The sequence below is a fragment of the Serinus canaria genome, chromosome 5 (genome assembly GCF_022539315.1).
Source record: "Serinus canaria isolate serCan28SL12 chromosome 5, serCan2020, whole genome shotgun sequence".
NCBI classification, from domain to species: domain Eukaryota; kingdom Metazoa; phylum Chordata; class Aves; order Passeriformes; family Fringillidae; genus Serinus; species Serinus canaria.
In genome coordinates, this window is record NC_066319.1 from 60,480,948 (window position 1) to 60,502,019 (window position 21,072).

General features: G+C 51.1%; 1 protein-coding gene across 1 annotated transcript; it reads left to right on the forward strand.

Moving 5' to 3' along the window:
- Nucleotides 1-60: 60 nt before the first annotated feature.
- Nucleotides 61-20,898, forward strand: NEMF (nuclear export mediator factor). The gene is made up of 33 exons (XM_009101595.4): nucleotides 61-235; nucleotides 1,344-1,412; nucleotides 2,128-2,230; nucleotides 3,685-3,810; nucleotides 4,522-4,670; nucleotides 5,512-5,579; nucleotides 7,141-7,227; nucleotides 7,918-7,994; nucleotides 8,415-8,485; nucleotides 8,565-8,640; nucleotides 9,846-9,908; nucleotides 10,069-10,146; nucleotides 10,415-10,623; nucleotides 11,029-11,214; nucleotides 11,507-11,570; nucleotides 12,011-12,099; nucleotides 12,686-12,789; nucleotides 13,103-13,165; nucleotides 13,295-13,407; nucleotides 14,281-14,338; nucleotides 14,668-14,726; nucleotides 15,147-15,267; nucleotides 15,622-15,916; nucleotides 16,399-16,441; nucleotides 16,525-16,574; nucleotides 17,016-17,169; nucleotides 17,445-17,522; nucleotides 17,597-17,791; nucleotides 18,419-18,451; nucleotides 19,093-19,199; nucleotides 19,273-19,316; nucleotides 19,410-19,489; nucleotides 20,033-20,898. The coding sequence occupies exons 1-33, from the start codon at nucleotides 177-179 to the stop codon at nucleotides 20,108-20,110; spliced, it is 3,249 nt and encodes a 1,082-aa protein (XP_009099843.1). The 5' UTR covers nucleotides 61-176; the 3' UTR covers nucleotides 20,111-20,898.
- The last annotated feature ends 174 nt before the right edge of the window (nucleotides 20,899-21,072 follow it).

The window sequence follows — 21,072 nt, forward strand, 5'->3', positions numbered from 1 at the left end:
CGGAGCGTCGGGGATTGGCGCCGGGCGCGACCCGTAGCGCCCGTGGGCGCAGGCGCTGGGCGGCCGCGGGACGCCGGGAGCCGTGAGGGGCCGGGAGCCGTGAGGGGCGGGAGCCGGGATTGCGGAGGGGCCGCGGGCCGGGATCCCTGTGGGTCTCGGCGGGCGGCGCTGGCGCCATGAAGTCTCGCTTCAGCACCGTCGACATTCGCGCGGTGCTCGCCGAGCTGCGGCAGAGGTACCGGCACTCCCCGCCCGTGCGGCCCCTGGAGCGGGGCCCGGCCCTGTGGGATCTGGTCCTGCCCCGGGTCCGGGTCCTGGCTCTGGTTCTGGTCCTGGTATTGGTTCTGTCCCCTCTCCTCCTTCTGGTCGTGGTCCTGGTCTCGGCCCCGCTCAGTCTCAGGGCTGTGGGGGCTCTGCTCCTCCATCGTGTCCCGCTGTCACAGCTCTGCCCCTCAGCACTGCTCTTCCCGGGCTCTGCAGAACCTCCTCAGTCCCGCTGCCATCCCCTTCCACCCCTACCGTGGGCAGGCTGCTCCAAGCCCTTGTCCAGCCTGGCCTTGGACACTTCCAGGGATCCAGGGGCAGCCCCAGCTGCTCTGGCAATTCCAGCCCAGCCAGGAATTCCCAGTTCCCAATCTCCCACCCATCCCTGCCCTCTGGCACTGGGAGCCATTCCCTGGCTCCTGTCCCTCCATCCCTTGTCCCCAGTCCCTCTCCAGCTCTCCTGGAGCCCCTTCAGGCCCCTGCCAGGGGCTCTGAGCTCTCCCTGGAGCTTTCTCCTCTCCACGTGAACAGCCCCAGTTTCCCAGCTGGGAAATTCCTCACATCCCTGTGGAGCTCTGACACATTCCTGGTGTCCAGCCCCACTCTGAAGGGAGTGACTGACACCCCAGGCCAGTTCAGTGCCCATACTGGGATTACTGGTGCCCTGTGCTGGCCAGGAGCTCCAGTATCACCAGTTCATTTTACATCCCTGCCACCAAGAGGAGCACGGGCAGCAACTGGCAGCTTTCTCCATTTTATCCATTAATATAAATTCCTCCATCTAATTTTCCCCCTCTCTTAATTGCTGTGTCTTAAGAGTAGTTTCTCCATCTCTCCACGGTTGTTGCTTCCAGTTCATTCCATTAATCTTCCTTTGCTGCCCTTTTGGTTACTCCTTGGTGTAATTTATCCTCACTTAGTAATTTATATGATTTGCTAATTTATCCTAACTTAATAATTTATATTACTTGGTAATTTATCCTAACTTGTCCTTCTGTGTACTTTAATTGCCACTGGGTTTTTTTCCAGCCAGTTGTGTTTTGGGTTCTCCAAAGCATTCCTTGTTTTCCTTTTGGCAGCTTGTTGGGAATGAGAGTGAACAATGTTTATGATGTGGATAACAAGACCTATCTCATTCGCCTGCAAAAGTAAGAGCTTTAAATATCTGTACTTACAAATTCTTTAGGAATGCCGTGTGAAAACCAGATTTTTTAAATTGTCTGCAGTAATTTCTGACTTGTTTCCAGTGAAATTCTGCTGGGTTTTTTTGGGTAAAGTGCAGTAATTTTTACCCAAAAAGTTCTTAGGAAATGGGAAACACGGCAGAAAACCCCGTGCAGACGGGTGGGTGCTGGGGTGGCTGCTCCTGTGCCAGGTGGGATCCCAGAATGTCCTCATTTGGAGGGGGTGCAGCTGGGGATTTGGGGTGCAGCTGGGGGTTTGGGATGCAGCTGGGGGATTTGGGGTGCAGCTGGGGGTTTTGGGATGCAGCTGGGGGTTTTGGGGTGCAGCTGGGGGTTTTGGGGTGCAGCTGGGGTTTGGGGCACAGCTGGGGTTTAGGGTGCATCTGGGGGATTTGGGGTACAGCTGGGGGGTTTGGGGTACAGCTGGGGGATTTGGGGTGCAGCTGGGGGATTTGGGGTACAGCTGGGGGGTTTGGGGTACAGCTGGGGATTTTGGGGTGCAGCTGGGGATTTTGGGTGCAGCTGGGGATTTTGGGGTACAGCTGGGGATTTTGGGGTGCAGCTGGGGATTTTGGGTGCAGCTGGGGATTTTGGGGTACAGCTGGGGATTTTGGGGTGCAGCTGGGGATTTTGGGTGCAGCTGGGGATTTTGGGTGCAGCTGCTCTGTTCTGCCCCCAGGCCGGAGTGCAAGGCCACGCTGCTGCTGGAGTCGGGGATCCGCATCCACCTGACGGAGTTTGAGTGGCCGAAGAACACGATGCCATCCAGCTTTGCCATGAAGGTGAGCTCAGCAGGGTTTTATGAAGTGTCTGCATGTCAGGAAGGAGTGGTCACCTTCTGTCCTTGGAGGCAGGAAAATAGGGAAGGGTTATCCCAGTGAATCCTGGTTCTGCAGGTGGCCCAGGACAAGGGAAGAGCGAATGTGGGCTTGGGGTCACATCACTGATGTTCAGTGCCTGAAGGAGTGAATGTTTAAATGGATAAAAACTTTATATAAACTTTATTGATAGTTTTTATGAACTTTATTTGTAAATTCCTTCTGGAATGTTGCTCCAGTAAAATCCTTGTCATTCCAGTTGGATTGTGTGAGTTTTTAGTTGCTGGATGCTGCACCCTGTGCTCCAGAGTCCTCTGTTCAGTCTGCTGAGCTCTGGAGGTTCAGGCCTTGCTCCAGGCTCTTAGGCTGGGCTCCTGTAGGTGCATCCATGGGGTGCAGCCTGGGATGACTCCCACTGGATCTGTTTAACCGGAGTGCAGCCAGAAGTGACTCAGCAGGGATTCTCCAGGGTGGCTTTCCACAGCAGAGATGGATGCAGGGTTAATCCCAATTCTCTTTACAAATAAACTCTTAGAATTTGTACCAGCTCCTCCCTTGAGCTAAACAAACAACTTGGAAAAAATGTCTTAATGTTAAGATTTGGGCTCAATTACATTTATATTTGCCAAAACGAAGGTGTTACTTTGGTGAGCACCAACATTTTTACTCTTGTGATATTTGAGTGAAATGGGAAGTGGTTGGTGCCACAGGAAGGCTCTATAGCCAAGCCATTCCCAGGTGTTCTCAGATGTTTCCCAGACATTTTTCCCACCCCTCTGATGCCTGGAGAGGCTGCCTAGAGCAGAGGCTGGACAGAATTAAAGGATGAAGGTGGGTATTTATTGAAAGGCCTTCAAAGGGCACACGTGGGCATGCAGGAGGTTATAGAGGCCACACCCAGGTGGGACAACAATCATGAGTTTTTCAGATAGATGAAAGTTTGGTCTATTTGCATATCAGAGGTTAATTGTCCAATTCTAACTTCAGGTAATGAAGTCACTTATTCCAGGTTTTTCCTCTGTCCAGGTTCAGGGTAAATTTGGGAGAGAACCTCCAAACGGGTTTCTCTAGAAAGCAGATTCAGTTGGCTCTTCCCCCAACTGGTTCAGGAAAAATACTTCCTTGGAGAAAAGTGGAAAAAACTGTTTATTTCACAGGCAAAGCATTCACCAGCACAAAACCAAAAAAACTGAACAATATTAAACAACAAAATAATTCACTGATTATTATGATTAATTCACTGTTGACTACATTTTTCGTGCCCTGAGCCAATGAGGCATCCTTGAGTTTCAGGCCTAGAGAGGAATTATTTTATCTGCATAAAACAGGAGGGAACAGCAGCTCAGCTTTAGAGTTCCCCACTGAGGCAGCCCTGATTTGAAAAACATAACAGCTCCAGCTTGAGGCCTCCCCCGCAGTGCCGCAAGCACCTGAGGACGCGGCGCTTGGTCAGCGTGCGGCAGCTGGGCGTGGACCGCATCGTGGACCTGCAGTTCGGCAGCGAGCAGGCCGCCTACCACCTGATCCTGGAGCTCTATGACAGGGTGAGCCAGCCTGCTCTCTGTGCTCAGACAGGCTCTTTTCCCAGCCCAGAGGCCAATGAAGGAGTCAGATTATTCTGTTCTGGTTTTCAAGGTTGTTTTCTGTTGTCTGTAACATTCTTTCTCTGGCCTGCTGAGGTCCGTTCAGCAGGTCAGTCAGTGGCACACTGACTGCCCTCAGGGCAGTGTTATCTTTTATACTAAAAACTACTGAAATCTACTACTTTTTATACTAAAACAACTACTTTTTATCCTAAAAACTACATGTACTTTCTTTACAATAATTTTCCAGTACCTATCAGCTATGTTAGACAGTCTGTCTCTACCCTAAACCAATCCAAAAGTGCCGCCATCACTCAGAAGATGGAGGCTAGGAAGAAGGAGAAAGAAGGACAAGGCATGCCCAAATTCCTCCATCTTAGGACCCCATTCTAAAAACCCCAAAATTCTACTTTTCACCCTGTGACAAACTAGCTATCATTCTACTTAAACTTTTGTGGCTTGTAAATTCTCATATAAGGTTGGTAATTTTTTCCATGGGTCAAAATCAAAGGCACGGGGGTCTTGGGCTCTGTGTCAAGGTCTCTGAGCCCCCTGGCAGGGGCTCAAGTCCTCCAGGGCAGCCAGAGGAACTTCCTGTGTTCTGACAGGCTGCCAGTGTCCCCCGGGGCAGGGACACCGCGCTGGCCTCGCTCAGGGTCCCTGTGCTCGCAGGGCAACGTCGTCCTCACCGACCACGAGTACCTGATCCTCAACATCCTGAGGTTCCGCACCGACGGCGCCGACGACGTCCGGTTCGCTGTCAGGGAGCGGTACCCGGTGGAGAGCGCCAAAGCTGCTGCGCCCCTGCCCACCTTGGACAGGTAATCCCAATTTCAGAGCTCAGATTTGGTGTATTCATTGTGGCCAGTGCCAAAGCTGCTGTGCCCCTGCCCACCTTGGACAGGTAATCCCAATTTCTGATGGAATTTGAAATGCGAGGAACTCTCAGAACTTTGGGACTGTAAAAACGAAAGCTTAGAATTAAATACAGGATTTGATCTGAGACCTTGGAAAAGGCTCCCAAACTGAGGTGCTAGAAGTGAGAATGTGGATTTGTAGTCTAAAGAGAGACACATTAAGAAGAAGAGAGTTTGGAGTTTTAGAGTTTAAGATATAGAAATAAAAGTAGCTCCAGAGGCAAACAAGGAGTTTAGAATGCAGCACTGTGGGTTTGTGTGCCATAATATGAGTGGCTGAGAAAGCTCACACTGGAGCATGGGTCCATAAGACGAAATATTTAAGGATTGGGTTAAAAACATAATTATCCTTGTTGGCAGTGTTTTATTGGTCAATAAATCCTTAGAAGGAGTCTTGTGTCCTTCTGAGCCATGCAGTGAAGATGTGAGCCCGACCCACCCTTCCTGTTTATGTAGAAGATAAGAAAATAAACAGCATTATCTAAAAAGCTCAGAGGTCCCATCTCTAACTCTATCAGATCTCTTTCAGAAACCCCCATGAATTTCAGAGCTCATAAATGGTGTATTTATTGGGACAAACCCAAATTTGTCAGAGCTGTGGAAAATCTTTGGATAGTTTATTCCAGGCCATTTTTAGTTTCATTTTTTAAGGCTGGAAAGGTTTTGTAGCTTCTAAGCAATGCAATGTTGTTTTAAAACACATTATTCTTTGGAATTGCAACTTTTTATTTTCTCCTTCCTGCAGGTTAACTGAAATCATATCAAATGCACCCAAAGGGGAGCAGCTGAAGAGGGTTCTCAACCCACTCCTTCGTAAGTAATTTGCCTTTGTCAGGAGATGGAAGGAGGTCACTCAGTGTGTGCTCTGTCATGCTGGAAAATTTAAATAACTCTTGGTTTGGAAAGCCAGGAGTCTGCTAAGGAAGGCAGGAGCCTCCCCTGAAATGGAAAATGTGAACCCACCCCCCCCAACTGTTTTAAATTTGACATTAAAGGACTCTCAGGCAAAAATATGGGAGCAGGAAATAACAGTTCTTTACTAGGGAAGAAAATAAAAGGATAAAATGAACACTGCAGTGACCCAACCCAGCCCTGGCAGAGGCAGAGCACAGCCTGGCACCCTGTGGTTCAGGGGCTGGCAGCAGTGCCACTGGAATTGTGGCTCAGCCCTCCTGCAGTGCCAGGGCTGGTTCTGCTGGAGCAGGGATCCTGGAGAAGGGTGCAGTCTCCTCTGAAGGGCCAGGGGCAGAGGCAGCTGCTGCTCCTCTGGGAAATCCAGTGCAGAAGCCGTGCTGGTGTTCCAGGATCTCCAGATTCTATCTGGGTAGGAATGCTTGGCTCCTCCCCCTGGGCTCACATCTCCCATGGGATGGTGCAGCTCTTATCAGCCATGCAGGGACATTCCATGGGCTGTTATCAGCAGGGGTCTGCCTGAGGGAGGAGAGGGTGTGGGAGAGATAAGGAAAACTGCCCAATGGACAGGAGACAGCTGCACACAGATGGCAAATAGAAAATATCTTGCCTTGCAATTTGGCACAATAACTTATCACAGAACCCTGGAGTGGTTTGATTGGGGTTTGGAACCTTAAATCCCATCTCATTCCACCCCCTGCCTTGGGCAGGGACACCTTCCACCATCCCAGGCTGCCCTGGGAAACAGGGATTTAGTGATTCCAGGGATCTGCCCCTGGTGCAGCAGTGATGAGCCCTGGCAGTGGCTCTGCTGGAGCTCTGCCTTGGCCATTTTGCACCATCCTGGTACCAGACAGGAGCTGTAAGTGTAAACTCAAGTTTTCCTCAGCACAGAACCAAATTTGTCTTGTTTGAGATCATCAGAACAAAATTGGTTCTCCTCCTGACCTGCCAGTGCTGCTCAAGCAGAGAATTTCCTGAGCAGCTCAAATCACACCTGAGCCTGACTTTCCCCATCTCTTGATTTTTTTTTTCACCACCCTTTTCTCTCTCTTTCTCTACCCTGCCCTCTTAAATAATTTCTATATAACAACAACAACATTACTGTGTAATTGCTAATTCTTTCCCCCCACACTGATCCCAGCTGTGCTGTGTCCATGCTGGAATTTGGTGTTTCTTTTCCTGTCATGTAGGAAACCTTGGCCTCACGTGCTGTTACTGATCCAGTCACCAGGCACGGCTGCTCCTCTCTAAAATCCCCACCATTTTTCCCTTTTGTGGCAATTTTGGCTTTTTCTCATTCCCCCTCCTCCTCACCCACCCATTCCTCCTGCCCCTTCCCTGATTTTTGGCACTTCTCACTCTTCTCACACCCTTATGTTCAGTTTTGTTGTGTTTTTTTAATGCAAATTGTGAATATTTTCTACAGATGATCCTTCACTATTCCTTTTTTTTTTACCAGCTTACGGGGCCACTCTCATTGAGCACTGCCTTATAGAAGCTGGATTTTCTGGAGCTGTCAAAATAGATCAACATCTGGAAAATAAAGGTGTAATATTTTAAAGGCTGGGCCACAAACATGGGGACTTTTATGTCTGTGTAGTGTTTTTTTCCCAAAGAGATGAGTGAACCTGTGGTTCTGACCATGTGGTTTTATTTTTTAATGTTTTTAGCTTAGGGACCATCCTTGTTTGCATTAAAACTCTTTGATTTGTGCATAAATTGGAGAGAAAATGTCAGATTGTTCCTGTAGTCTAAATAATTTTTTACTGACACCACCTCACCATGAGGTGAGTTCTGGTTGTTTGACAAGTAGAATTAACATCCAAGTCTTTATTTGTAGCAAACTTTGGGGATTTGGTCAAGCAGCAGCTTTACATTTATTGGGAAATTAAAGATTTGGGGAAGAAAATCAGAAAATATTTTCCTTCAGTCTTATTTTCCTCGTGTGTTTTATATTTGCCATAAATCCAGAGGATTTTTTCCTTCCTACTGCATTATGGTGCAGTAAAAAAATAACTTCTCCCAGCTTCTGGTTTATGCTTTACCTCTGCAGCTTTAATTTCATGAAGTGCTGCTATTTGTGGGGTCTTTTTTTCCTCCTGAAACTTGAATAATTATGTGCTAAAAGCATCGAAATAAACTTTTATATTAAAAATTTCCCAGATGTAAACTTAGACTCCTGTTGAAAATGAGCAATAATTGCAGGGATGAAATATTTCTGCTGTTTTCTCTTCAGAAAACCTTGCTAAGGTTCTTTCAGCTCTAGAGAAAGCAGAAGAATACATGGCCCTCACTGACAACTTCAGTGGCAAGGTGGGTCTGGGGTGGGTTATCAGTGGTTTGGAATTGCAGAGTTAAACTGGCCAGCAGGAATTGCTCAGGAATTCCCAATTCCTGCTGTTCCCAGCTCTGGATTTTATTCCTTGCTGTCAGGTGCTGATGTGGAATAAAAATTGCTTCTTTCCATGGGCTGGGCAGCAATTAAATAATGCACAGGCAGGTGGTGTGAATCCTGGGAGATTGGCACTTGGGTTTTGGTAGGTTCTGTAATTAATCCTGCACAGAAACTCTGCATTGATGGGATAGTCCTGAGGGCTGGAAGAAGTTCACTTCTTTTTCCAGAAGAAATTGGAGCCAAGACAAGCCAGTGGGTCAGGCACAAGGTTCTCTGCTGGAATTATTTATTGATACCTAAACCTTTCACAGACAAATGATATTTTTGTTTTCTTTCAGGGTTATGTTATCCAGAAAAGGGAGAAAAAGCCCAGCCTGGAACCAGATAAACCAGCAGAAGATATCTACACGTAAATATTTGAAGTATTTCTATAGTCTGCATAACAGAAATTAGTTTTCAGGTGATAATATCAAATGTGTATTTTACAGATATGAGGAATTTCATCCTTTCTTGTTTTCTCAACATTCAAAATGTCCCTACTTGGAATTTGACTCATTCAATAAGGTACAGTGCTTTTGCTGATGCTGTACTTAAGTGCTTGAATTGACTGCTGCTAAAAAGAGTAATTAAAGCATAGTGCAGGGGTTGTTAATGAAAGCAGAGACCTTGGAAGGGATGAATCATTTTATGGATGAATGTTTGATGAGAAAAAGGCACCCCCAGCAGGGCCTTTGGGCTGCAGCTGGGCACTGCTGGCTCCTGAGCTCAGATCCTGCTGTCAGGGAGGTGGAAGCTCCAGTCAGAGAATCCCAAATGTTTTATTCTGCAGAGTTGGAGTCTGAGTTGTCTCTGGAGTTAACAGTTGTGGCAGACATCACATTTACACTTCTGTTCCTGCTCTGAAAGCCTCAAACCTCTTATTTGGGGTTTCCTTGTGCATTGTCCTTTCTGCTCCTCGACTCATTAACAGCTGGAATCACTAATTGCTTCTTGTTCTTGACCTTCATCTCCAGAATTCCCACTCCACACTCCTGCCCTGCCTCCTGCCTCAGTTTCTGTCATCTCCTTCAGTGATCACAGAACCCCAAAATGGTTTTGGCTGGAAGGGACTCAGAACCCACCCAGTGCCACCCCTGCCATGGCAGGGACACCTCCCACTGTCCCAGGGTGTCCCAGTGTCCAGCCTGGCCTTGGGCACTGCCAGGGATCCAGGGGCAGCCCCAGCTGCTCTGGCAATTCCAGCCCAGCCAGGAATTCCCAGTCTCCCATCCATCCCTGCCCTCTGGCACTGGGAGCCATTCCCTGGCTCCTGTCCCTCCATCCCTTGTCCCCAGTCCCTCTGATGACCTAAACAGCTCCTGACCTTCCTCACCTCGTGCTTTAAGCACAGCTGGAGCACCAGGAGCAGTTCTTAGGCACTCTGGCTCTTTGTGCTTGTTTAACTGACCCTGAAGCAGCAGGGGTTCAGGGCAGACACCTCTGGCTCTGCAGCCATTTCATCTGAACCAAAGCAGCTTCTTCTCCATCATTTCTTAGCAAAGAAGGTGAGCCATTGCTTGGCCACTGTTTTCCTTTGTGTTTTCAGTGAGACTCAGCCCTGTCCTGCTGGACTCCTCCCATGGGAAGGGAAATGGGGAAAGCTCCTGGAGGGTGTCTCAGCTTCTGGCACCTCTTTCAGTGCTTCACAGCCCCTTCTCTGCAGGGCCCCTTCTGTGCCTGCCCTGAGTCAGGCCAGCCTGGGGATTCTCCAACCTGACTCTCTCCTGCAGGCCACAGATGAGTTCTACTCCAAGCTGGAGGGGCAGAAGATTGACCTGAAGGCCTTGCAGCAGGTGAGTCCTGATCCAGCCTGGGCAGCTGGGATGGCTCCCCCATCTCCAGAGCCTTCTCTTGCTTCTTGCAGTAGTTACCTGATGCCATTTGGTATTTATATTTATAATATATTTTAATATAGCATGTTTATATTTATAAATTTCGTTTCGTTTTTAAAAGGAAAAACAAGCATTGAAGAAACTTGAAAATGTCCGTAGGGACCATGAGCACAGACTGGAAGCTCTCCAGCAGGCTCAGGTAAGACAGATTTTGGGTTTTAATTAAAAAAGGGCATAATCACACCACCAGGGGATGGTTTGGGTGGGAGGGAGCTTCAATCCCACCCAGCTCCAGGGGCAGGGTCACCTTCCACTGTCCCAGGAGTTGGCAGCACTGGAGCTGGATCTTCTCCCATGCCACCACTTCCATCCATCCTTGCATTTCTTCACCACTGCTTCCATTTTTATAACACCTCGTGCTGAGCACGTGTTTGGCTGCACTGCTCCAAGCTGCTCCTTTCCCTAAGGAAGCTGATCAGCTGAAGGGGGAGCTGATAGAGATGAACCTGGAGGTGGTGGACAGGGCCATCCAGGTGGTGCGCAGCGCCTTGGCCAACCAGATCGACTGGACCGAGATCGGCGCCATCGTCAAGGAGGCCCAGGCCCAGGGGGACCCCGTGGCCACGGCAATCAAAGAGTTAAAGCTGCAGACAAACCACATCACCATGCTGCTGAGGTGAGTGCAGCAGATGTAAAAATACCCCAAAATTGCTTTTCTGTACCCAGAAGTTTTGGTATAAAAGCTGGGACGTGGCGAAGTTAATCAGTGAGTTTTTGGTTACCTCCCTTTCAGAAGTGGCAGTTTATTCTATAAACGTATTTTCTGTCAGTTCCTTGGATTGGAGAAATTGGGCTCTTTATCTTCTGCTTTTGTTTTCTTTTTTCCCCCCAAATTTGGCTGACTCCAAGACAAAAAAGGGTTGGCACATGAAGCTTTTTCTGGCTGCACAGTGGGAAGGATTTAGAGGCTCCTTGGGCAGTTTCTAAACTTCTGAGAGAATGAAATTAAGAGCACATTGCACCAAGGATTAAAAATTAACCACTTCTCTTATCCTAATCTTATGATCTCGTGTGTTTTTAGGAACCCCTATGTGTTGTCTGAAGAGGAAGAGGAGGAGGATGATGCTGACATAGAGAAGGAAGAAACAGAGGAACCAAAAGGAAAAAAGAAAAAGAATAAAACCAAACAGTTGAAGAAACCTCAGAAAAACAAACCCTTATTGATTGATGTTGATCTCAATTTGTCTGCCTATGCCAATGCCAAAAAGTAAGATTTTTCAGTAAATATTGAGTGTGTTTTTGTAGGGTCAATTTCTCTGGGTGTGCAGGAGGAAGGGTTTGGGGATATCTTGTTAAAATAAGAGTTAAAAATTGAAATAGCAGCTGGTCCTGAGATCTGGGATGGGAATTTCTGGTGCAGAGCAGCTGCTCTGTGGCTCCTACTGATGGAATTTTTCAGTTCTGCCCATGGAACAAAAGGCAGAGGCCTGGGCTGAGTGGGATGAGGATGAAGGAGTTTGAGCTGCTGGGATTTCAGGACACACACTTGTGTTTCACAGGTACTATGATCACAAACGACACGCAGCCAAGAAAACTCAGAAGACAGTGGAAGCTGCAGAAAAGGTATTTTTTTCTCTTGGATTTTAGAAGATATTTAGAAGGAAAATCCCTGGCACTCCTCAGTGGGAAATCCCGACCTGATCTGAGCAGCCCTAACAAAACAAGAAAGGGAAAGCCAATCACCCAGAGTTGTTTTATTCTTGGCATTTGGAGCTCATGGAGGATTGCAGATCCCTGATGGATCCTCCTTTTCCACAGCAGCATTGGGAATACTCAGAGCAGGTGGAGGCACTGACAGACCAGGACTTAGAGTGGAAAATCAGAGGAAATCCTTGCAGTCCAAGAGGGGATCATTTCAGGGAGCAGCTCTCCAGGGAGGAGTTTTAAGAGCAGGGCTGGGTGGAGCCTGCACTGTGATCGAGTCCAGAGCCAGTTCCTCCCAATGTTCAGTGGGGAATTCTGGGATTCCTGCTTGATGGTGATGATGCTTTCTGTCCAAACAGGCTTTTAAATCAGCTGAGAAGAAGACAAAGCAAACCCTGAGGGAAGTTCAGACTGTCACCACCATCCAGAAGGCCAGAAAGGTCTATTGGCAAGTACAGCTCCATCGTCCTTCTCCCATGTCCCGTGTCAGGATGGGTCTTCCCTGGCTTAGGAGTGGAGCTCTGTGGGATTTCTGAGCACTGCACTTGGCATGGAGTCTCCTTAAAGAGTCAGGAGATCCCTGAATGGTTCCCAGGGACAGCAGCTCAGGCTGTCACCTCCCTGGAAGTGTCCAAGGCCAGGCTGGAGGTGGCTTGGAGCAGCCTGGGACAGTGGAAGGTGTGGTCCAGGGGGACTGGATCATCTTTAATGTCCCTTCCAACCCAAACCATTCTGAGCTTCTGTGCTTTAAAAAGCAACAACAAACAAAACCTCAAAGCTTTTAATTATTAAAATAATAAATAGGAGGACTGTGCTTCTTGTTCCATCTCCAGATCTCCCTGCCAGTGATGCTGTAGTTGTCCCATGCCTTGTTTTTATGTCCCAGGCCTGTGGATGGAAGTAAAAATATTTTCAGTTTCATAAATTCTTAGGTGCTGAGATGGATATTTTGAGTTTGGTATCAAAAACCAGCTGTGCAATGCCCTGTTAGTTCCAGGTGTTACTCACACTGTGGATTTGCTGGAATTTGGCAGGTTTGAGAAGTTCCTGTGGTTCATCAGCTCTGAGAATTACCTGGTGATTGCTGGCAGGGATCAGCAGCAGAACGAGCTGATCGTGAAGCGCTACCTCAGAGCAGGTGAGCCCATGGAGGCCATGGGGGGGTTCCTCCTCTTTCCCACTTCTGTGAGTGTCCAGGAGTGACAGGGGAAGGTCCCTCTGCTTTGTCCTTGAGCTGGGCCTTGGATCAAAGGGAATTTTGGTGGTGGGAGCGGCTTGGATGGGCTCCCCTCAGGAGCAGAGGAGCTGATTCTCCCTGGGACAAGGATGGGCTAAAAGGCTTCTGTGTCCCCACCCTGCCCCTTGCAGCCAGACCAGGCATTTCCATCTAACATTAGAGATTCCCTGGCTCCAGGGAGGTGTGGATCTGAGGGAAGTCTCCTGTTTCCCAGGGGACATCTACGTGCACGCGGATTTGCACGGAGCCACCAGCTGCGTCATCAAGAACCCCTCAGGTACCTGTGGAGCCCTGGGGACAGGAGCTGGCAGTGCCTTCCCTTGGGATGGGATTCAGTCCTTCCTGGGAGGCTCCCAGGCTGGCTCAGGGCAGGATCTGATGGCTCCTGCTGTGCTGGGTGTTCCAGGTGAGCCCATCCCTCCGCGGACGCTGACGGAGGCGGGGACCATGGCCCTGTGCTACAGCGCTGCCTGGGACGCCCGCGTGGTCACCAGTGCCTGGTGGGTGTCCCACAGCCAGGTGAGCAGAGAGGCTGCAGCTCCCCAGGGACAGACCCCAGGGGGCTGGCATGGGACCCCAGACAGGAGCCCATGGGTGTGGATCCAACTTCTGTGTGAGAGTGGGGAGATCACACCAAAGTTGAGGTGGCTTTGTTGATGCCTCAGGTTCAGCTTTTGTATTTTTCACATTCTGTGCTGCTTTAGTGTGAGGGTCTGGGTTCATATTATGGGATGGTGAGCTCTGTGCACAGAGCAGGGAGACAAAACAATTCCTGCTCCAGCTGGGCACCAAGGACAAATGATCCCAATCTCAGCCCAGGAGCACAAACCCCGTGGGCTGGAGAGAGAAAAACAAGCAGGGTGGGAGTGCCTGGGCTAAAGCTGGGCTGGGACAATGAACTGCAAGGTGGGAATGGAGCAGAGCTGATCCCAGGGAGAGACCCCGTGCCCGGCCGGGCATTTTGGGGCCATTTTGGGTCATCTTGGGTGCAGCCCTGGCTGGGCTCTGGTGCTGCCCAAGGTGGATCCATGGAGGAGATCCTTGGAATCAATCCCTGCTTTGTTCTGGGACTCCATCCAGCCTCTGCTCCAGGGCAGCCTGCACAAGGCAGCATTATTCCCTGAATGCTTCTGAGTAGATCCTGGCTTTATTTCCTGAGTTGCTCACCCAGGACTCCTAAAGCTCAGTGCTGGTAGGGTGTGATTGGATTGAAACATCCCTTGGGGAAAATTCCCTGCTAAGGAGAGGAAGAGCCCCTTGGATATGGAGTCTTGCAGAGCTGTTCCAGGAGTTCAGCTCCCGTTGAGCCAGTGTTTCTCTTGGTGCTGTTGTCACCTGATGCTGGCCTTCTGTCACAGAGATTTTTTACAGTTTCTTGTGGTTTTCTTTTAGGTTTCTAAAACTGCCCCCACGGGAGAATATCTCACTACTGGCAGCTTCATGATCCGAGGTGAGGCACAGGGGAGCAGTGGGAGTGGGATGTTTTCCTAAAGGTACTGGGCTGTCCTGCAGTGGCAGCAGATCCCACTCTTCTCCCAGAAATCTGTTGGGAATGGTTTAGTCTGAGTATCAGGCAGCTGCAGCAGCAGTTTGAGCTGAGCCCTGGGCAGAAGTTCATTAACTCAGCTGCTTTTGAGCTCTCCTGTTCTCATCCCAGAGATAAAAAAGCCCCAGTGTAATTTTTTGGTAGCCTAAAGCCTCTAATAAAAATGAATTTTGGAAGTACATCCTGCAGCATGGCTGCTAAACCTCCTCAGAGACTCTTCCTTTGTTTTTCAGGGAAAAAGAATTTCCTTCCACCGTCCTATCTGATGATGGGCTTCAGCTTCTTGTTTAAGGTACAGCTTTCCCCATGCAGCTCCTGCTGGCTTTTGTAATTTGCTTTGAGCTGCAGGAGGTTTATTTTCTGCATCTTGCTTATCAGTGTATTCCCAATTACTTCTTTTCCCACTGGGAAAAATCCCATAAAGAGCTTCTTGCTGATAATGGCTCTGCTTTCATTTCCATCTCAGCCCAGTGTGCTCTGTCTGCATTCCAGACAGACTCTGGACCTTCCTGCTCTGCCAGGGCTGTTCCCCCAGCTCTGTTTGGAATCTGAGCATTTCTGTGTGTCACCCTGACTTGTGGGGTTGGCACACTTGGGTCTGGTTTCATTTTCTTGCCTTTTGATGGCAGGAAGTGTTAAAAAAAGAAGGAAAAGCTGAGGGAGGTGTTGTGTGAGCATTGCCAGGGCTGACCCAGAGGCTCCTCCTTTCCAGGTGGATGAGAGCTGTGTCTGGAGGCACCGGGAGGAGAGGAAGGTCAAGGTCCAGGATGAGGAGCTGGACACAGTTTCCAGCAGTGCCAGCGAGCTGGTGGCTGAGGAGGTGGAGCTCTTAGGTACTGGGGGACACTGGGGGCTGTGGGGGCTGCTTGGGGGGTCCCTCAGGCTCAGGGAATCCCAGTTTGGATCACTGATAGGACAGAGGGGAATGGTCTCACTCTGACACAGGCCAGGGATGGATGGGATATTGGGATGGAGTTCCTGGCTGGGAGGGTGGGCAGGCCCTGGCACAGGTGCCCAGAGGATCCCTGGCAGTGCCCAAGGCCAGGCTGGACAGGGCTTGGAGCAGCCTGGGACAGTGGGAGGTGTGGGTGGCACTGGATGGGCTCTAGTGTCCCTTCCAACCCAAACCACCCTGGGATGATGGATCAGTTTGGTGTTCCTGTGTTTTCCTGCCCTGGGTGCCCCAGATGGAGGAGACAGCAGCAGTGAGGAGGAGAAAGCCGAGGCTGAGGCAGCTCCAGAGGATGTGGAAGCTCCAGAGGGTGAGGAAGCTCCAGAAGATGTGGAAGCCACAGCTGAGAGCACACGAGAGGAGGGCAGTGCTGAGCAGGGAGGAGGGAACACTCCTGCTCCAGAGGCTGACTCCGAGGAGGACGGTGGAGACTCTGAGGAGGAACATCCAGAGCCCAAGAGGGAAGTGAAGGAGGAAGAGGTGAATTATCCAGACACCACAATCGACCTGTCACACCTTCAGCCCCAGAGGTGAGAGAAGCAGCAGCTGGGGCACCTGAGGGTCTCCTAAAACACTGCCAGGACAAGGCTGGGATGTGTTGCCATCCCTTCCTTCCATGCTCAGCAATGGTAATGCTGAGAAACAGCCCTGAGCTGCCTCTGCTCTGCTGAGGCTGTGGGGTGAGCTCAGCTCCCTCTTGTCCCTGGGACTCCTTAGAGAGTCCAGGAGCAGGGACTGGGTGAAGCTCATGGGGAGCTGCACACTGGGGCTCCCTTGGGGCCCAGGCTGTGTTTGGTGCTTGTGTGTGCATGAGAGGAGCTGGCAGAGGGCTAAGATTGTTTTCCAAAGTGAATCCCAGTGTTCCTGCCTTTTCCAGTCAGCAAAGCTGGGATTGCCAAGCTCTGGAAAGCTGAAAGTTAGAACCAGGCTGCTGAAATCTGGGCTGTGCTTGGTGTGTCTGTGGTGAGCTGCCCTGCGTCTGCTGATGAGCTCCTTTTCCATCTCCCCACAGATCCCTGCAGAAAATCATCCCCAAAGAGGAAGAGCCCAGCTTGGTAAGGTCCCAGCTCCCGTGGGTGTCCCAGAGCAGTGGGAGCTGCTGGGCAGGATCTGCCCTAAACTGCCATTCCCTCCTCAGGGTGACAGCAGGGCCCAGGGCCGGAGGCATCTCTCTGCCAAGGAGAGGAGGTGAGAGCCACTGGGTGCTCCAGGGCATCCCAGGATGGGTTGGAAAGGACCTTAAATCCCATCCCATCCCACCCCTGCCATGGCAGGGACACCTGCCACTGTCCCAGGCTGGCCTTGAGCACTGCCAGGGATCCAGGGGCAGCCACAGCACAGCCACAAATGCTTCTTCCCCATTCCCTCCCCATGTCCTGGGCACATCTGTACCCACTCCAGCCCATGCCCGTTGTCCATCCTGCATCTCCAGGGGGAGGTGCTGCTCCTGGCCTTTGGGAATGCTGCCTGGGAAGTTTTACTGGTGGGCTGGAGAGGTTTTTCTGAGGAGGGGCTGTTTCCAGTGTTCCTCTGGGTCCCTGTGGCAGGGAAGCAGGGTGGGAATGCTGTCAGGAGAGCAGCAGCCTCTCTCATCACAACAAGTGAGGGTGTTGTGATTGTTCTCCTTAGAGAAATGAAGAAAAAGAAGCAGCAGAACAACTCTGAGAACTTGGAGCTGTCTGAGGAGAAGCAGAAGGAGACAGAGACAGAGACCCAACCTGTGGCTGCTCCCAACTGCCCCAAGGCTGCTCCAGCCCCTCAGCCCATCAAGAGGGGCCAGAAGGTGGGCAGGGACCAGGGGGACCCTGGGCTGGGCTGTTGCCATGGAAACAGGGACAACAATCCCAGATGTCCCAGACCCCCATGGCTGCCCTGGTGGTGCTGTGAGGGTCTCTCATGATGGTGCTGGGGGTTGGCCCAGAGCTCACTGGAACCAGTGTCTTGCTTACTGGTGACCTGCTCTGAAAGTCTGGGATACAGGGAAGGAAAGAGCATCTGTGCTTGCAGTACTCTGCTAAAAGTTGTCATTTCTGAAGCTGTTGGTGTTTCCTCCTGCAGAGTAAAATGAAGAAGATGAAGGAGAAGTACAGAGACCAGGACGAGGAGGACAGGGAGCTCATCATGAAGCTGCTGGGGGTGAGGGGGGAGCTGTGCCTTCCCCAGGGTGTGGTGGCTCTGGTCACCAGCCCTGACCACCTGTGTCACCACAGTCTGCAGGCTCCAACAGGGAGGACAAAGGGAAAAAAGGGAAGAAGGGGAAGACAAAAGAAGAGGCAGCAAAGAAGCAGCAGCAGAAACCCAAACCCCTGCGTCGTGCAGCAGGAGGGGGCAAGGAGACCCTCCCAGCAGGAATTGTGCTGCATGAGGCACAGGAGCCAGCCCTGGAGGAGCTGCAGGAGGACAAGGTGAGGAGTGGGATGGGAAATGGTATAATGGAGCAGGAGGATGGGAAGGTGAGGAGCAGGGTGAGAAGGTGAGCAGCTCTCTCCTCTCTCCTGACCTGCCCATGTGTCTGTCCTTGCTCTGTGTGGCTCTCCCACCCAGGAGGCAGAGCAGCTCCCCTTGGATTTTGGGCTCTGTGGAGAGCTCTGTGTCTGCTGCCAGTGCTCAGGGAGCCCACTGGATTCCCAGAGCAGCCCAAAGCCCTGCAGCAATCCCTGTGCTCATCCTGTTCCCAGCACAGCCAGAACTGGGGCTCGGAGCAGTCCCGAGGCTCCTGTTCAGCCGGCACCTCCCCCTCAGCCGGGTGTGCCCAGCTCCCAGCCCTGCTGCTGGGATTTGCTATCTCTGAGCCCCATCTGCTCCTCCCAGCTCGGCGTGTGCCAGGCAAATGAGAGGGTGGAAAGAAACTCCACCCTCCCACCCACAGCCAAGTGCTGCTCTCACCTTGGTTGGGAAAGGAGCTCAGTTCTCTTTGCAGGGACAGTGGGGCTTTCTGGGGCTGCTGATTAAAGAATTTCTTGGGGACAGGGGAGGCAGGAGCAGCTCTGTGGTTTCTGCAGGCCTGATGTGTCCTCTGTTTGTGTGTGCAGGAGGAGCAGGACCAGGAGCAGCCAGGACTGGAGGTAAAGGAAGGCTCAGTTCTGTAAGGGTCGAGGTGGGGCTGTGCTCCCGTTGGGACTGGGACATGGGGGAGCCCTCCAGGACTGTTTGAACCCACCTTCATTGTATTTTAAAATTTCACCTCCTTAAAATTAACCTTGGTGCCTGCCCTGCTCATCTCCACATCCTCCATAAACCCAGAGCTGGCTCCATGGATGTTTGCCTTTGGTTTTTGCCTTGGTGACTCTGGGCTGGAGGATGACACACTGAGCAGTGCAGGTTCTTTAGTTTGAAGTTGATTTACATATCAAATTGCTTCAAACTTTTCTGTAATTACTTTTGTGTAATTGCAGGCTGTGGGTGTTGCCCAGGGCTGGGAATAAGTGAATTCCTTTAAATTCCTTAATGGAGCAGGGTAAGGGTGTCTGGGGGAAGCTTTGGGTGACCCTTGGCCCAACACCAAGATCCAGCCAAGGATGTGATTTTAGAGATGAAACAGGATCAGTCACAAATCCTGGCTTGGGAATTCCATGGCAGTTCATGCTCATGGAACCACGGAATGGTTTGGCTTGGAAGGGCCCTTCAAGGCTGCCTGTTCCCACCTCCTGCCCCGTGACTCCAAGGAGGGCTGAGCAAGGTCCCAGTGGAGCTCTTTGTGTCCCAGGAGAGCGAGGCCCTGCTGGACTCCCTGACAGGGCAGCCCCACCCCGAGGACATCCTGCTCTTTGCTGTCCCCATCTGTGCTCCCTACACAGCCATGACCAACTACAAGTGAGTGGCAGCCCCTTCCTGGGAGGGCACGTGCTGGGGTTGTTTTACTGACAGAACCCTTTCCTTGGGCCAGGTATAAAGTCAAGCTCACTCCGGGCACCCAGAAGAAGGGCAAAGGTATGGAGTGAGATCCTGAGCCCCTTCCTGTGCTCTGCCTGCTGCAGGCACTCTGCTTTCCAGGCTGTTTCACTCTTCCCTGGCTTTTTCCAGCTGCCAAGATTGCCTTGCACAATTTCATGCAGTCCAAAGAAGCCAGTGCCCGAGAGAAGGATCTGTTCCGCAGTGTGAAGGTGAGGCTGGCCCTGCAGGGGCTCCTCTGCAGAGCAGCAGCAGTGTCCCCAAGTGCCATTTTGGGAGGAAATGCTGCCAAACTGAGGGTGCTGCTGGGCTTTTTACCAGTGGAGTTTGTATTCCTGGGGAAGGTCAGAGAGTCCTGCAACGGTTTGGGGTGGAAAGGATCTTAAAAATCCATGGGCAGGGACACTTCCCACTATCCCAGGCTGCTCCAAGCCCCATCCAGCCTGGCTTGGGCACTCCCCAGCTCCTCTGGGAAAGCTCTGCTGCCCAGGCTGGGAAGGACCATGAGAAGCTGAGCCCCGGTGGGAGCACTCAGCCTTCTGTTTGTGCACTGTGTCACTGTCTGACAAAAGCAGCATCTCCCAGGAACCCCTCTGGGTTTGGGAATGGGAATTCCTGGAGCAGGGGCAGGAGCTTGCACTGGGAGTTGAGGTTGGAGATGTCCTGGTGCTCACCAGGGCCAAGGAAAGGATTCTGCCAGTGCTCCAGAAAGGCTTTCCTGCTGTGGTCACCTTCTCCTCTCCCCTGCTCCCTAGGACACAGATCTGTCAAGAAATATTCCTGGGAAGGTGAAAGTGTCAGCACCTCACCTCCAGAACATGAAGAGGAAGTGATTCCATGCTGGAGGCTCTGGCCCCACACCGGGCCCAGGGCTGGGACAGACGGACACAGACCCACGGCCAGGACTGAATCCCTGCACCCAGGGCCTGCATTCCTGGGGGTTTAGCTGGACTCTGATACAAATTGCAGATAAATGTGGAATTAAATTGCTGGCATTTGGTCAGCAATGTCCTCCCCTGCTGCTGCTTCTCTGTTTGAGTTCTCGTTCCCCACTGCTGGGCAAAGGCTCTGGAGTTTGGGGCAGGAAAACTCCGGGGTGTTCAATTCCAGAGTCTCCAGCAGGGCAGTGCCAGTGGAGAAAGCTTCCTTTGGGAAGGTGGAATCGCGTTTCCCCCAATGATTCCCTGGCTGTGGAAAGAGGAAAGTGCAGGCCCAGTTCCCCCAGCCCAGCTGTGCCAGAACCCTGTGGAGGGGAGGAAGAGCAGGGCTGGGAGTCAGGAAAAACCCCCGGGATCTCTCAGGAATCACAGCACAGGAATTGTTCTACAAGTCAAGGTTTTTAATTAGTTTTTGAAGACAGCTTAAAACATGATCCCCCCCTTCCCCACAGCAGCACGGCCTGGCCCTGTCCCCATGTCCCCTCTCCATGTCCCTGCAGCCAGGGGACATCCCTGGGGCTGCTCCAGGGGGCAGGGGGGCTTCACAGAGCTGGGAACAGGCACAAACACTCTGTTACACTTGCAGGGCAGAATATCTGCTACCTAAGGTTCACAATTGAAGTTCCACAACATAAAAACTAAAAAAAAAAAACCAAACCAAAACCAAACTACAGCCAAGCAGAGAGTAGTGATGCTTTAACACCTCAAGGTTTACGACAGTTTATCGACTGACAACGGGACAACTTCCAGATCCTGCTTCTCTGACCTTAACCATCTGTGGCAAAAGGGGAAGCTGTGCACTAAACACCACTAAAGCAACACTCCAGAGCCATGGTGTGCTCAGCATTCCCAGCTCT

Bases quoted from the DNA above. Each gene is read 5' to 3' on its own strand.
- NEMF (XM_009101595.4), top strand. From the start codon at position 177: ATGAAGTCTCGCTTCAGCACCGTCGACATTCGCGCGGTGCTCGCCGAG. The intron at 4,671-5,511 runs GTAATCCCAATT...TCCTTCCTGCAG, and splicing joins CCCCTGCCCACCTTGGACAG to GTTAACTGAAATCATATCAA. The intron at 19,317-19,409 runs GTATGGAGTGAG...GGCTTTTTCCAG, and splicing joins CACCCAGAAGAAGGGCAAAG to CTGCCAAGATTGCCTTGCAC.